The sequence below is a fragment of the Ovis canadensis genome, chromosome 5 (genome assembly GCF_042477335.2).
Source record: "Ovis canadensis isolate MfBH-ARS-UI-01 breed Bighorn chromosome 5, ARS-UI_OviCan_v2, whole genome shotgun sequence".
Classification (NCBI taxonomy): domain Eukaryota; kingdom Metazoa; phylum Chordata; class Mammalia; order Artiodactyla; family Bovidae; genus Ovis; species Ovis canadensis.
Genome location: NC_091249.1, coordinates 20,653,518 through 20,666,291, shown reverse-complemented (window position 1 = coordinate 20,666,291; position 12,774 = coordinate 20,653,518). Strand labels below are relative to the sequence as shown.

Genomic DNA, 12,774 nt, shown 5'->3' with positions numbered 1-12,774 from the left:
TGGAGGACCTCCCAGTCAAGATGCAACCAAGATTTCCTTTATTCCCAAAGGCAGGACAGTCCTTACAAGTCCTGCCTGTCACATTGCCTGGAGTCTGACCGGTGACTGTCCACAGTCCACCCCAGCCTCAACATCCTGGAGCCTCCAGCCCGGATGACGCTTACCTATCCTCCCCTCCCTCCCCCAGTTTGGTTCCCAGTCCCCTACCTGGTTTTCAAAGAAGGTCTCAACAGTAAACTGGAGGCTGTCAGCCACCCCTTCTCCATTCTCTCTGACATAGAAGACTAGCAAGCGGCCCAGGGGGACCATGCTGGGGGTCACGGCGAGCTGGAGAGAGGTCATGCACACGCTGACCTCTGCTGCTGGGGCCGGAGGAGGCTCTAAGATAAGTGAGGAGAGACGTGAAAATGCAGCAGCTCACAGTAGGACCAGCGATGCCGCAGTTGCCCAGCTTTACCATGGGGGTTACCATGGGGTGTAGCATGAGGAGGTGCCAGCCCAGGCCAGGCCCAGGGCAAGTACTCCATGGATACTCACGTTCCCTGTTATTTCACCCAGAAAGGATGACAAACCCAAGAGGATGTGGGTGCACAATGTCAAATGCACTCATCAGGCCAGCGGCTCTCAACCAGGGCAATGCTGACTGCCAGGGGACATTTGGTAATTTTGGTCGTCGCAGCTTGGGGGTGTTACTGGCATCTAGTGGGTAGGAGCCAAGAATGCTATTCAACACCCTAAAATGCACAGAGCAGCTCCACAGAGAGTAAGCTGGCCGCAAACATAGTAGTTCTGAGGGTAAGAAAGTGGCTTAGAATCAGAGAGACTGTCTACCTGTCTCCCTATCTATCATCTGTCTATCCATCCAACCATCCATGGCTTTATCTATCCATCCATCTATCAATTTATCTATTGATGCTTCTATTTATCTATCCATGAAACTGTTCATCCATCCATGACTGTCTATCCACCTGTCAATTTATCTATTGAAGATTCTACACATGAATCTATTTATCCACTTATCCGTCCATGGGGTCACAGAGAGTGGGACACAGCAGAGCAACCTTCACTTTTACTTTCACTTTTTCATCCATCCGTGACTCTATTATCCACCTGTTTATCTATTGATGGTTCTATCTATGAATCTATCATCATCTATCTCTGTGATTCTTACCCAGGAGTCACTTTCCCCGCTAGATACATTGGCAATAGCAGGAGGCATTTTAGGCTGGCATTCTGTGTGTAGGTGGATTGCCACTGGTATCTAATGGGTGGAGACCACTGGATGTTGCTCAGCACCCTAGAGTGCACAGCACGGCCCCCATCACAAAGAATACCCTGAAAGTGTCCACGGTCCTTAGTCTGGGGATCCTGCTTTGGGCAGAGAGGCTGTGAAGAGGAGAGGGATGGGAAGACCCAGGGGAGAAGATGGGTCTTGTGAGGAGCATGTGGCATCAAGAAAAGTGGGGAGGAGGACTCCTTAATGGGGAATCAGTCTGGAAAAAAAGCAGAAGGGGGTTGGCAGAAGGCAGCATAGCATAGTGTGGACCTGCTCAGGGGCCCAGCCCATGGCAGCCTCAAGAGGAGGCTGGTCACTGCCCACCCTCCTGGTCCCGGTCCAGTCTTGCCTGGGGAATGTGCCCTTCACCCTGAAGCAGGCTCCCCTCCTGAGTGCATTCTGCTTACCAAGCCTTGCTGGGATGCCCATCCCAGTCTCAACGGTTCAGAAGGAAGAACAGGAACCTCCAGCCTGAGGATGAGCTCACCTGTCTCAGAAAGGTGCATTAAGCGAATGGGTTTCTCCAGGGCTGCCCGCTTGCTTCTCTGCTGGGTGACGTGGGCAGGCTGCTGGCCCGAGAGCACGATGTTGCCCCTCGCAGCCACCTCGTAGTACAAGGTGAAATTGCAGGGACACGTGGACTTCACAGGGAAATAGGCATCCTCCCCAACCTGTGGGAGACATGCAAGCATGGGGAGCTCTGCCTGGCACCCACAGAACAGCACCGATGCCACAGCTCACCCTAGGGAGAAGGCCACTCTAGGGCCACAAGGAGGCCAGGAGAGCTGCGGAGGAGCACTGGCCTCAGAGCAGAATGCTCAGTGTCTGTCCCTGGCTACGACTACATCATCACAGCAACCCCAGCTGATGCTCTGAAAATGGAGCTGTGGTGTGGGTGAAATGTCATAAAGGCATGGAAGCTCTCAGTGAGTGCCGTGTAGCAAGTAACTGAACCTAGCCTCCAAAGAGGACTGGCCTTTGGCCACGGCTCCTGGGGGTGATCTCGAAGGCCTTGAAACGTTCTGCCTGATTAGTCTTTGTTTATCTAGGGTCTGGGACCACACCAGATACTAACAATGTAATTTATGGTGGGGACCTTGGGCCACACTATATAAGTTTGGAAGGATTAATCCTTCCTATGGAAGGATTAAGACTGGGGCCAGCCAGGCAGGTAGTCAGCCATGTCTATGTGACTGACCCCCAACCAAAACCCTGGACACTGAGGCTCAGGTGAGCATCCCTGGTTGGCAGTACACCACACATGTGGTCACACATCATTACTGGCAAAGTAACACTATCCTTGACTCTGTGGGGAGAGGACAACTGGAAGTTCACATTCAGAACTCATCTGCCCCTGCCTTTATGATCCTTGCCTTGCCTGATTTTAATCTGTATCATTCACTGTATTAAACTGTAACTGTGAGTATGACAGCTTTCAGAGATTCTGTGAATCCCTCTAGAGACTAAAGAAACTGAAGGTGATTTGAGGACCCTCAAATTCAGCAATTGGTGTCAGGTGGGCGGATGGTCTTGGGGACTATTCCCTAACTTCACAGGTGCAAGTGCTGGTGGTGGGCTGAAACTTCTCACTGGATAGACACTAATGAGCCAGGTTCTATCATAATCCCCAAGTTTCCAGAGTGGGGAAACTGAAGCTTGGTCTACTCTCAACATTAGTGAGTTGTAGGAAGAGGATTCAAACCCCAAAGGGCAGAAGCCAGAGCCCCATGCTTAACCTCCAAGCTGCTCTCATTCCTTGTGTTACAGCCAAAGTCTCCCAGGTCCTGTGACCTCCCCAAGGGCTTAGAACATGACCATATCCCACACTGAGGCAACAAGCTGCATAAGAAGTCTTCCTCTGGGTCTTTACCCCAGAGGTTCCCTCCTATGCTCTATGATTTACAATTCATGACTCTCCCCAAACATCTGGGCCACCCTGAATGCTCAGAGGAGGGGTGGTGAGTGGTGAGTATCATTCTTGTTGTGGGTCCTTGCGTAAGTCATTTCACCTCTCTGATCCTCAGTTTCCCCATCTGTAACATAAGGTTAAATCTCCTGGAGAGAAGGTCCTGAGGATCCAATGAGATGATAAATGTAATAATGAATATATTATTCTCAACACTGAACCTGTTCACTGTGAGTGGCTAATAAATGTCATTCTACCTCCCACTGAAGAAGAGAACTTACTTGTTTAAGGAGCTGGCCCAAAGGTGCTCCCACAGCCAAATTTGGGGAATTGGAATAGCAGAAAGAAAAGTGAACCTTTAGAGAATGTCAGGGTCTTGAAAGACAAGGCAAGATCGAGAAACCATCAGACTGGAGGAGAGAAGCGCAATGCAAAATCCTGCATGGGATCCTGGACCAAAAAAAAAAAAAAGGAAACCCTGGAAAAACTAGGGAAATCAAAATAAAGTCCAGAGTTTAGTTAACAGTCATCTCCAGTGCTCATTTCTTAGTTTTCACAATTGTACCATGGTTTGTACATGAGATGATAACATTAGACGGAAGTGTGAGTGGCCTTTTTTGCCAAATGCAAAGGCCGATTTTAAAATTCATACGGAAACACAAAGGATCCAGCATTAACCAAAACAATCTTGGAAAAAGAACAAAGTTGAAAAACTCACACTTGCCAATTTCAAAAATCATCTTCAAGACACTGTGGTCCTGGCATAATGACAGACATACAGATCAGCAGGATAGAACTGAGAGTCCAGAAATAATCATCTGTGGCAAACTGATTCTCAACAAGGGTGCCAAGGTCATTTGATGAGGAAAGAGTAGTCTTTCCTACAGATGATTCTGGAACAACTAGATCTCCAAATGCAAAAAATGAAGTTGAACCCTACCCTCACACCATATAAAAAAATTAACTCAAATGGTTCAAAGACTTAAATGTAAGAGCTAAAACTATAAAACTCTTAGAAGAAAGCAGAGAGGTAAACTCTCATGACCTTGGATTTGGTAATGAATGATGTCTTTGAGATAGGCACCAAAAGCAAAGCAACAAAATAACAAATAAATTGAATTTCACCAGAAGTTAAAAATCTTTGTTGCATCAAAGGACACTATCGAGATAGTGAAAAGACAATACACAGAACGGGAGAAAATGCTCTCATGTCATACATCTGTTAAGGGTGGAGTGTCCAAAATATATAAATTACTTTCACAGAAACAAAAAGCAAACAACACTTAAAAAATTTAAAACACTAAGGGAAGCTAGAGGGAGGATACAGAGGGACTCTCTGCACTGTATGAGCAACTCTTCTGTAACTCTAAAATTATTTCAAAATTTAAAAAGAAAAAAAAGGAAGTATGATGGTAACCGATTATAACATAGTGGACACTTTTTTAGAAGTATATAGGACAATAGGCACTCTAAAAACAATCACACAACTAAAATACTGGTGGAGAAAGTTCCTTACAGAGGAACGCCACCTAGTAAGTGCAAAAGGGATGCAAGAATCGTAATGCATAAATGAGAATCTTCATCATGAAGCCCCAAAGTGATAACTGATTACAGCAAGAATCATCAAAGATGCTAAAGGCGAGACTTCCTTGGCAGTCCAATGGTTAAGACTGTGTGTGTCCACTGCAGGAGGCATGGATTTGATCCCTGGAAGGGGAACTAAGATCCTGCATGCCATAAGGCACACCCCACTCCAAAAAAGATGAAAAAAGCATTGGGCGAAAGGTTGCTGAGGGTCAGAACACTGTGGCAGGGGCCTCAGCATCACCCAGATTATTTATTAGCCTCGCCTGCAGAAGGAACGAGCTGGGAGGAGCTAGACTGGGACCAAGGATAAGATCAGCTTCAGCAAGGGTGGGGCTGCCCAAAACTCTGCCTTCTGACAGAACATGACAAAAGCAGCATGGGCATAGTAATATTACCAAAACAAGCCTTCAGCCTGAATCTCACTCGGAATGTGGGGTAATCTACAAGACCACAGGCTTGGATTCTTTACAAAAGTCACAGCGACGAAAAGGCTCCAGCTCAGGAGTGCTTACAGACACAGAAGAGCAAAAGCAGCATAGAAATGGATCCTGAATGAAATGCATGCGCGCGCGCACACACACACACAAGCACACTCACACACGGGTGCACACGACTATGCAGACAAGCATGGGTGTGAATCCGCACTAGAGACACACTGTATCTTGAGGACCCCTTTGAAAACCTGACGACTGCCGGTGAATTAAGCAACATGATTGAGTTAGTACAATTTTCTTAGAAAAGAATGACTGAAAATCAGGTTGAAGAATGTCTTTAAGACTCAAGAATTTAAGAGGGAAGTATCAAGATATCTGTAACTTACTTGCAAATGCTGCAGCCAAAAAAAGTGGAGAGAAATGGACGAATGGGTGAGTGAATGGATGGGTGGATGGATGGGTAAGTAGGAGATGGGTGGGTGGGTGGATGGGCGGGTGGATGGGTGGATGGGTGGGTGGATGGATGGGTAAGTAGAAGATGGGTGGGTGGATGGATGGGCGGGTGGATGGGTGGATGGGTGGGTGGATGGATGGCTGGGTGGGTGGATGGATGGATGGATGGATGGATGGATGGATGGATGGATGGGCGGGTGGATGGGTGGGTAGATGGATGGGTGGGTGGATGGTTGGGTGGATGGATGGATGGGTGGGTGGATGGTTGGGTGGATGGATGGATGGGTGGATGGATGGATGGGTGGATGGATGGGTGGGTGGATGGATGGGTGGATGGATGGATGGGTGGATGGATGGATGGATGGATGGGTGGGTGGATGGATGGATGGGTGGATGGATGGATGGGTGGATGGATGGATGGGTGGATGGATGGATGGGTGGATGGATGGATGGGTGAAAAGATGAGAGGATGGGTGGATGGGTGGACGGATGGATAGATGGGTGAGTAGATGGATGGATGGATAGGTGGGTGAGTGGATGGGTGGGTAGATGGATGGAGCAAAATATCAATTCATAAATCTAGGTGGAAGGCACATGGTTATTATACTGTTTTTTCTATTTCTCTCTAAATTTGTAAATATCTTGCTTATAATGACACCCAAACAAAAATCTGCTTTGGTTTGAGATGTTGGGAAAAACACAAGGAAAGAGCACAAGCTTTGTTCTTCTTCTCATGAACTAACCCTATGGCATCAGAGTCACCCTGAAAAACTGGGGTGACAGCCCCCATTTGCAGAGCAGCTCCTCACTGCACATCCCTTGGTGCTGGAGGAAAGGAAGAGGACCCCGACACAGAGCCTGGACTGGACTGAGCACAGCCACTCTTGCCTCAAATTCACACTCAGGGCCCCTCAATGACAGTCTGGGACAGGGAGAGTGGGTGCCTGCTGATCTGACTCAGGCAAGACAGAGGTGTCCCTCCCAGGGGGAATTCTGCAGCCCTGCCAAGTCCTTGCCTCCTGGGAACATGGGTCCTGGCAGCTGGGACACAGGACTCCTTCCCGTCCACACGGGAAGGCAGCCAACGCCAGCCTCCCCACGCTGCACCGCTGGTTGAACAGCATTAAAACCAGAACAGCATGTTCAGCCAAGTTGGGCACGATCTCAGTGGAATTTCTCATTCTCATAACCCCCACAGAGGGCCACTCGGCCCTGGCGCACAGACTGCATCCCAGGGACCCCTTGAAGACTTAGGTTTCAGCAGCACCCCTAGGGTAGGGAGTGTCAGAAGTTTACGGGGCTGGTAGGGTCCGGGAGCCCCATCATCAAGTGGCTTCCACAAGAGACAGTACTGGCGAGCCTGTCACCACCCACGGCAGCGGGGCTTAGCCCTCTGTGCTCTCAGTTAGGAGCAATAACAGTGTGCTTTATAAAACACGCGTGCAGGCTTGTGTGCATGCTAAGTCGTTTAAGTCATGTCCAACTCTTTGTGACCCCATGGACTGTAGCCCACCAGGCTCCTCAGTCCATGGGATTCTCCAGGCAAGAATACTGGAGTGGGTTGCCATTTCCTCCTCCAGGGGGATCTTCCCGCCCCAGAGACCTAAGCCAGGTCTCCAGCACTGCAGGCAGATTCTCTACTGTCTGAGCCACCAGGGAAACCCTATCACTTATATATGGACTCTAAAACCTAAAACAAATTAACGAACATGACAAAACAGAAACACACTCAATAAATAGAGAAAAAACCAGCGGTTATCAGTGTGGAGAGAGAAGGGAGGAGAAGCGCGCGCAGGGACCCTGCAGGCACGTGTGTGCTGCTTGCCTCCTGGGCCCCTCCTGCCTGGGGAAGGGCGCACCTGAAAGCCTTACCTGCAGGGGATGGGAGGGCGGCTGCAGCTGCAGGTAGCACTGGCTGGGGGAGTACCAGCTGCTGAGCGAGAGGTAGCTGGGCAGGTACTGGGCCCCCACGGGCTTTCCACTGAGTGCTGTCACCTTGGTCTGAAGAAGACAGGGTACTCGGTCAAGGCTTGGAGGCTTGGTGTAGGAAGAGGGGTCCTGGGGATGCTTCGACCTGCCCTGCTCTGCAGCAAGACCTCTCATGCTCCCATTTCCCTCTGGAGAAGCTCCCCTCCCCAATTCTCAGAGAACGGGGTCCTGTGTGGCGAGCTCGTTCTCTCCCATCTCCATAGGAAGCAAGCGTCAAAGACGGGCCACAGGGTGCTGGGGGCTGGCTCAGTCAGGGGTGGGTGGCCCACATGGCCGCTGAGAGGCAGTTCCATCACGGGCATATGAAGGACCCCCGTCCTGGGCTTGCCGGCAGCCCCAGGGGGCTTCTCAGAGGGTATAGCCTGCTTCGGAAGTGAGCATAGGGAAGATGGCGGTCAGGAGCGGGGGCAGCCAAGCTGGACTGCGTCCCTGGGGCTCTGGATGCAGCTCCGCCTGGAGCCCTCAGACCCCTCTCTGAACACCCCAGGGACTGGCAGTATACTACCTTTGCTCCTTTGGGAGTTTAAACCTGCTGCCTTCACTCGCCGCTAGAAGAATGCAGTTAACACAAGGAAGATGCCAGAAGCAGGGTATGGGGCAGGGGGTTGTCTAAGACCTCTGTGTGACACAGAATAAAGAAGCTGGCCTGCCTTCATCCCAGTTACTGGGAGATAGCCTCTAATCCCCTGGGATTCCCCGGTGAGTCTTTGTTACTCACCGAGGGTCCTGATAATGTGTGCTAAGGAGCAATTCAAGACGGGGACAGCCAAGCCAGAAAGCCCGATCATGGGGTTAGAGGGTAGGGGCTTTGAACCACGTGATGCGGTGTCAAGTTGACTTCAGGAGAGGGGAGATGGCCAGAGACTGAGCTCAGTGATGGGGCCAATGATAAATCAGTCAAGCCTGTGTAGTGAAATCCCAGTGAAAGCTGTGGGCCCTGAAGGTGAGTGGGCATCAGATTGGCAGAGCTTGCTGAATGTGTTGTCGGGAGGGCGAGGTGTCCCAGATCCACAGGGACAGCACACAAAGCGATCCATTTGGGACCCTCCAGCTCTCGTCCTATACGCGTGTGTATCTCTCTTTGGTTGGTCCTAATTTATAGAGAAAGTTGCTCAGAGAATAGATCTGGTGTGCCCAGTCCCTCAGTAGTGTCTGACTCTTTGTGGCCCCATGGACTGTAGCCTGCCAGACTCCTCTGTCCATGGAATTCTCCAGGCAAGAGTACTGGAGTGGGTTGCCATTTCCTCCTCCAGGGGACCTTCCCCCAGATGCAGGGACTGAACCTGTATCTCTTGTGTCTCCTGCACTGGAAGCCAGGTTCTTCACCACTAGCACGATCACAGATCTTATAGGTTCTCATCACAAGAAAAAAAAAGTGTAACTATGTATGGCAATTGGACACACTGTGGTGTCATTTCATGTACAGACAGATATTGAATCATTACACTGAATGCCTGCAATGACTATGTCACATGTCAATTGTATATAGAGAGAGACAGATATATGTCAACTAAAAGTAAAGTTTAAAATTCATCCTTCTTTTTAAGAAAGTAATTAATTAAAGACCTTTTCTTAGGCAGTATTTGGTCACAGAAATAGACTGTCTTTCTATTAAAGTGACATTTTTGGGAAATGCTGATTTTTGGTTATGTATCTACGAAAGACAAAATTATTCCGCTAATTCTAGTATTTGGAGTCACTTGGGGAGTTTTGCTGCCACCTAATTCTTAAAAAACTAATGGAAATTAAAGGGGTGTCTTTCAGTCATTCAAAAATCTGTACTTGTTAGGTCCTGGGGTAGTTGGAACCCCAAATTTGTAGCCAGTTGGTTAAAACTGTTGGTGGCTTGGAGACCTCTGGCTGTTAAAAATCTTTAAGGACGTGCTGCCCACAGGGGACACAGTGATCCCAAGTGTCCTTGGCTCCCCCCTACACACTGATTCTCAGTTGCCCCTGTCTCCACCACGCCAGTGTCCGTGGGGCCACCATGCCCACCGTCAGCCATAGAGACGAGGGCTGGGACGTCCTCTCTGTTACTCCTGCTCCTCCCGCCCCTGACAAGGGGGCACCAGGTCCTGCCACTTCTGCCTCCACAGCCTTGTCATTGCCTCCTACCTGCCCACCTGTGACCTCACCCAGACACCCCCCCCAACTATGGACACTGGAGTGGGGTGTGCGTGTGTGCGTGTTCGGTCACGTCCAATTCTGCAGGCCCAAGGACTGTAGCAAGCCACACACCTCTGTCCACAGGATTTCCCAGACAAGCATACTGGAATGAGTTGCCATTTCCTCCTCCAGGGGATCGTCCTGACCCAGGGATTGAAGCCTTGTGTCTCCTGCATTGGCAGGCAGATTCTTTACCACTGTGCCGTTTGGGAAGGCCTCCGGAGTGGGGAGAGGTTATAAAATCAGACCATTCAGCCCATCTGACTCTGACACTGCCTTCTGGGTGGACCCTAAGCAACATCCCTTGACATAAGGGGAAGCCCCACCGGCTCCCTCCTCCACATCTTCCTGCGATGGCTCGGCCAGCTGGGCACTGCAGAACCTAATTATACTACGGTTGCAGTTCTCTGGGCCTCTGCATCTGTTGTTCCACCTTCCAGGAAGCAGCCTGGCTGAACACCCCCCTGGTCAGGAGTCCACCTGGAAAGATCCTTTGTGGGGAGCCAGACACCCTGACCCCTTCTCAGCATCCTGCCTCACTCTGGGGTGTTTGGTTTATCTGACCCCCTGGCCGGCTCTCCCATCAGACTGTGAACTCACTCACGGCAGGGGCAGGACCCAGGACGACTGACCCAGTGCCTGAGCGTGGCCTGGAGGAGGGACCGAACCCATGTCTGCTGGCTGAATGACAAGGCTCTAGGTGACTCACTCACCTCCAGCCACACATGCTGGGCTGACATAGGGATGGAGGGGATTTCAAACTCCACCAGCCCACCCTGGGACACAGACTCCACGGTGTAGATGTTGTCCTTCGGCGTCAGTTCTGCCCTGATCTGGACGGTCACTCCCTCCGCCGGGCTGCCATCCGGGTACGACAGCTCCACCTGGAATGGGTCACCAAGGAATCAGTATGGTTAGGCTGGTGACACCCCCCCCCCCACACTGATCTACAGACTCAGCCCAATCCCCCAGCAGAATCCCAGCCAGCTTCCTTGCAGCAATTGACGATTCGATGCTAAAATTCACAGGAAACTGTAAGGGGGCCCCAAATAGCCAAAGCAATCCTGTTAAAGAATCAAGAACTCATACATCCAATTTCAAAACTTGCTACAAAGGTGCAATAGTGGAGACGCCGCACTTGACGGAACTCGTATGAGGACAGGTGTGAAAACTGATGAATCAGAATCGACGGTCCAGAAGTAAGTCCAGCCATCTACAGCCAATTGATTGTCAAAAAAGATGAAAATGTGGTGAAGGGGAATCCCCTGGCAGGTTCAGTGGTCAGGGCTCCTCCCTCTCACTGCAGGGGGCACGTGTTCAATCCCTGGTCAGGGAACTAAAATCCCGCATGGCACATGGCATCGCAAAAGAAAAGGATTACAGTCAATTGATTTTTGACAAGGGTGCCAAGACCATTCGATGGGAAAATAACAATTCCTTCAACAAATGGTTCTGGGACAACTGGGTCTCCAGATGCGAAACAATGAAGCTGAACCCCCACCTTACACCATATGCCAAAATTAACTCGAAATGAATCAGAGACCCAAATGTAATGGTTAGAGCTACAAAATACTTAGAAGATAACACAGGGGAAAGCTTTTTTGACCTTGGACTTGGCAGAGAAGTCACAAGGCAATCACCTTTTACCAGGCACCAGCCTGGTAAAGGCACCAGCCATTTACGTGGTGCCACAGCCAGGAAGGAACAGGGCAAGCAGTCCCATGTGACTCTTAGACCTCACTCATTCCGGCAGGTAGAAAAGGCAGTCAGAGAGAGGGGTTCAGAAGACATGGATGTCGTGAAGAAATATGATCAGTGGTTCCGGAAAGATCCTGGAGCACCTCTCAGCTGTGCAGGGATCTGGTGATGGGGTGACCAGTTCTGTTCTTCTTCTTCTTTTCTTTTTTTTAATGTGGACCATTTTCAGTCTTTATGGAATTTGTTACAGTATTGTTTCTGTTTTCTGTTTTGGTTTTGGCCACAAGGCATGTGGGACCTTAGCTCCCCAGCCAGGGACTGAACCCTCACCCCCTGCATTTGAAGGCAGAGTTCTAACCACTGGACTGCCAGGGTATTCCCAGCTCCATTCTTGAATGCAGATATGAAATGAGTGCTGAGTTGCCTCCGTCGTGTCCGACTCTTTGCGACCCTATGGACTGTAGCCTGCCAGGCTCCTCTGTCCATGAGGATTCTCCAGGTGAGAATATTGGAGGGGGTTGCCATGCCCTCCTTCAGGGGATCTTCCCGACGCAGGGATTGAATCCACGTCTCTTGGGTCTCCTGCGTTGGCAGGTGGGTTCTTTACCACTAGCGCCACCTGGGAAGCCCCTCATGCAGAGAGTGGATAATTTCCTGGGTGTAGGTGAAACACTCCCCTTTCACTGAATGGACAGCCCCAAGTCCATTCATACATATTCCGTATGGTGCCTTAGCTGGGACCCTCAAATCCAGGGGCACGCAAGCCATGCCTCTGCGTGTGGGACAGAGAGCTGAGGGTGGGGGCTGAGATCTCCTCATGGAGGAGGGAAGCGAGGTCCCAGAGCAGAGCAGGAGGAGCAGGAACAACATGAAGACAGGCCTCCAGGATCCTGTGGGTGACCCACGGGATGCAAAAGGGAAGAGGGGTGTGGATACCGGGCAGAGGCAAGGGTCACCCTGGGGTGACACAAGGCTCCACTGGTCTTGCCCTCCCTTCCGCCCAAGTTCCAATTGAAACCAGACACCCCAGTTCAGCATCTCGAATCTCTAGTCATCTCAAATTTTACTGTGTAGAAAAGCGGTGTAGTGGGTGGAAGGGAGGCAGGGGCTTGTTCTAAATGCCACTCCCTACAAGGGAGCTGAATCAGACTGTCTCAGAGATGGGGGTCTGCCTTTTATGGACTTAGTAGTTAAGTCATCTAGACATAAAGTCAACCCAATTAAGGAAGGCGATACCATCGTGGAACAGATTAAATAAGTGGATA

At 50.3% G+C, this 12,774-nt stretch overlaps 1 protein-coding gene across 2 annotated transcripts in view; it reads right to left on the bottom strand.

Moving 5' to 3' along the window:
- The window catches only part of CPAMD8 (C3 and PZP like alpha-2-macroglobulin domain containing 8), a 99,952-nt gene that overhangs the window by 64,730 nt on the left and 22,448 nt on the right, over window positions 1-12,774 (bottom strand). For both annotated transcript variants that reach the window (XR_011256928.1, XM_069589146.1), the window contains exons 12-15: window positions 10,525-10,695; window positions 7,529-7,657; window positions 1,764-1,947; window positions 208-380 (exon numbers count right to left, since the gene is read on the bottom strand). Coding sequence is in view for 1 of the 2 variants with exons in the window: in XM_069589146.1 (XP_069445247.1) it covers window positions 208-380; window positions 1,764-1,947; window positions 7,529-7,657; window positions 10,525-10,695 (657 nt within the window). In the remaining variant the exon portion in view is untranslated. The remainder of the gene's footprint in view (window positions 1-207; window positions 381-1,763; window positions 1,948-7,528; window positions 7,658-10,524; window positions 10,696-12,774) is intronic.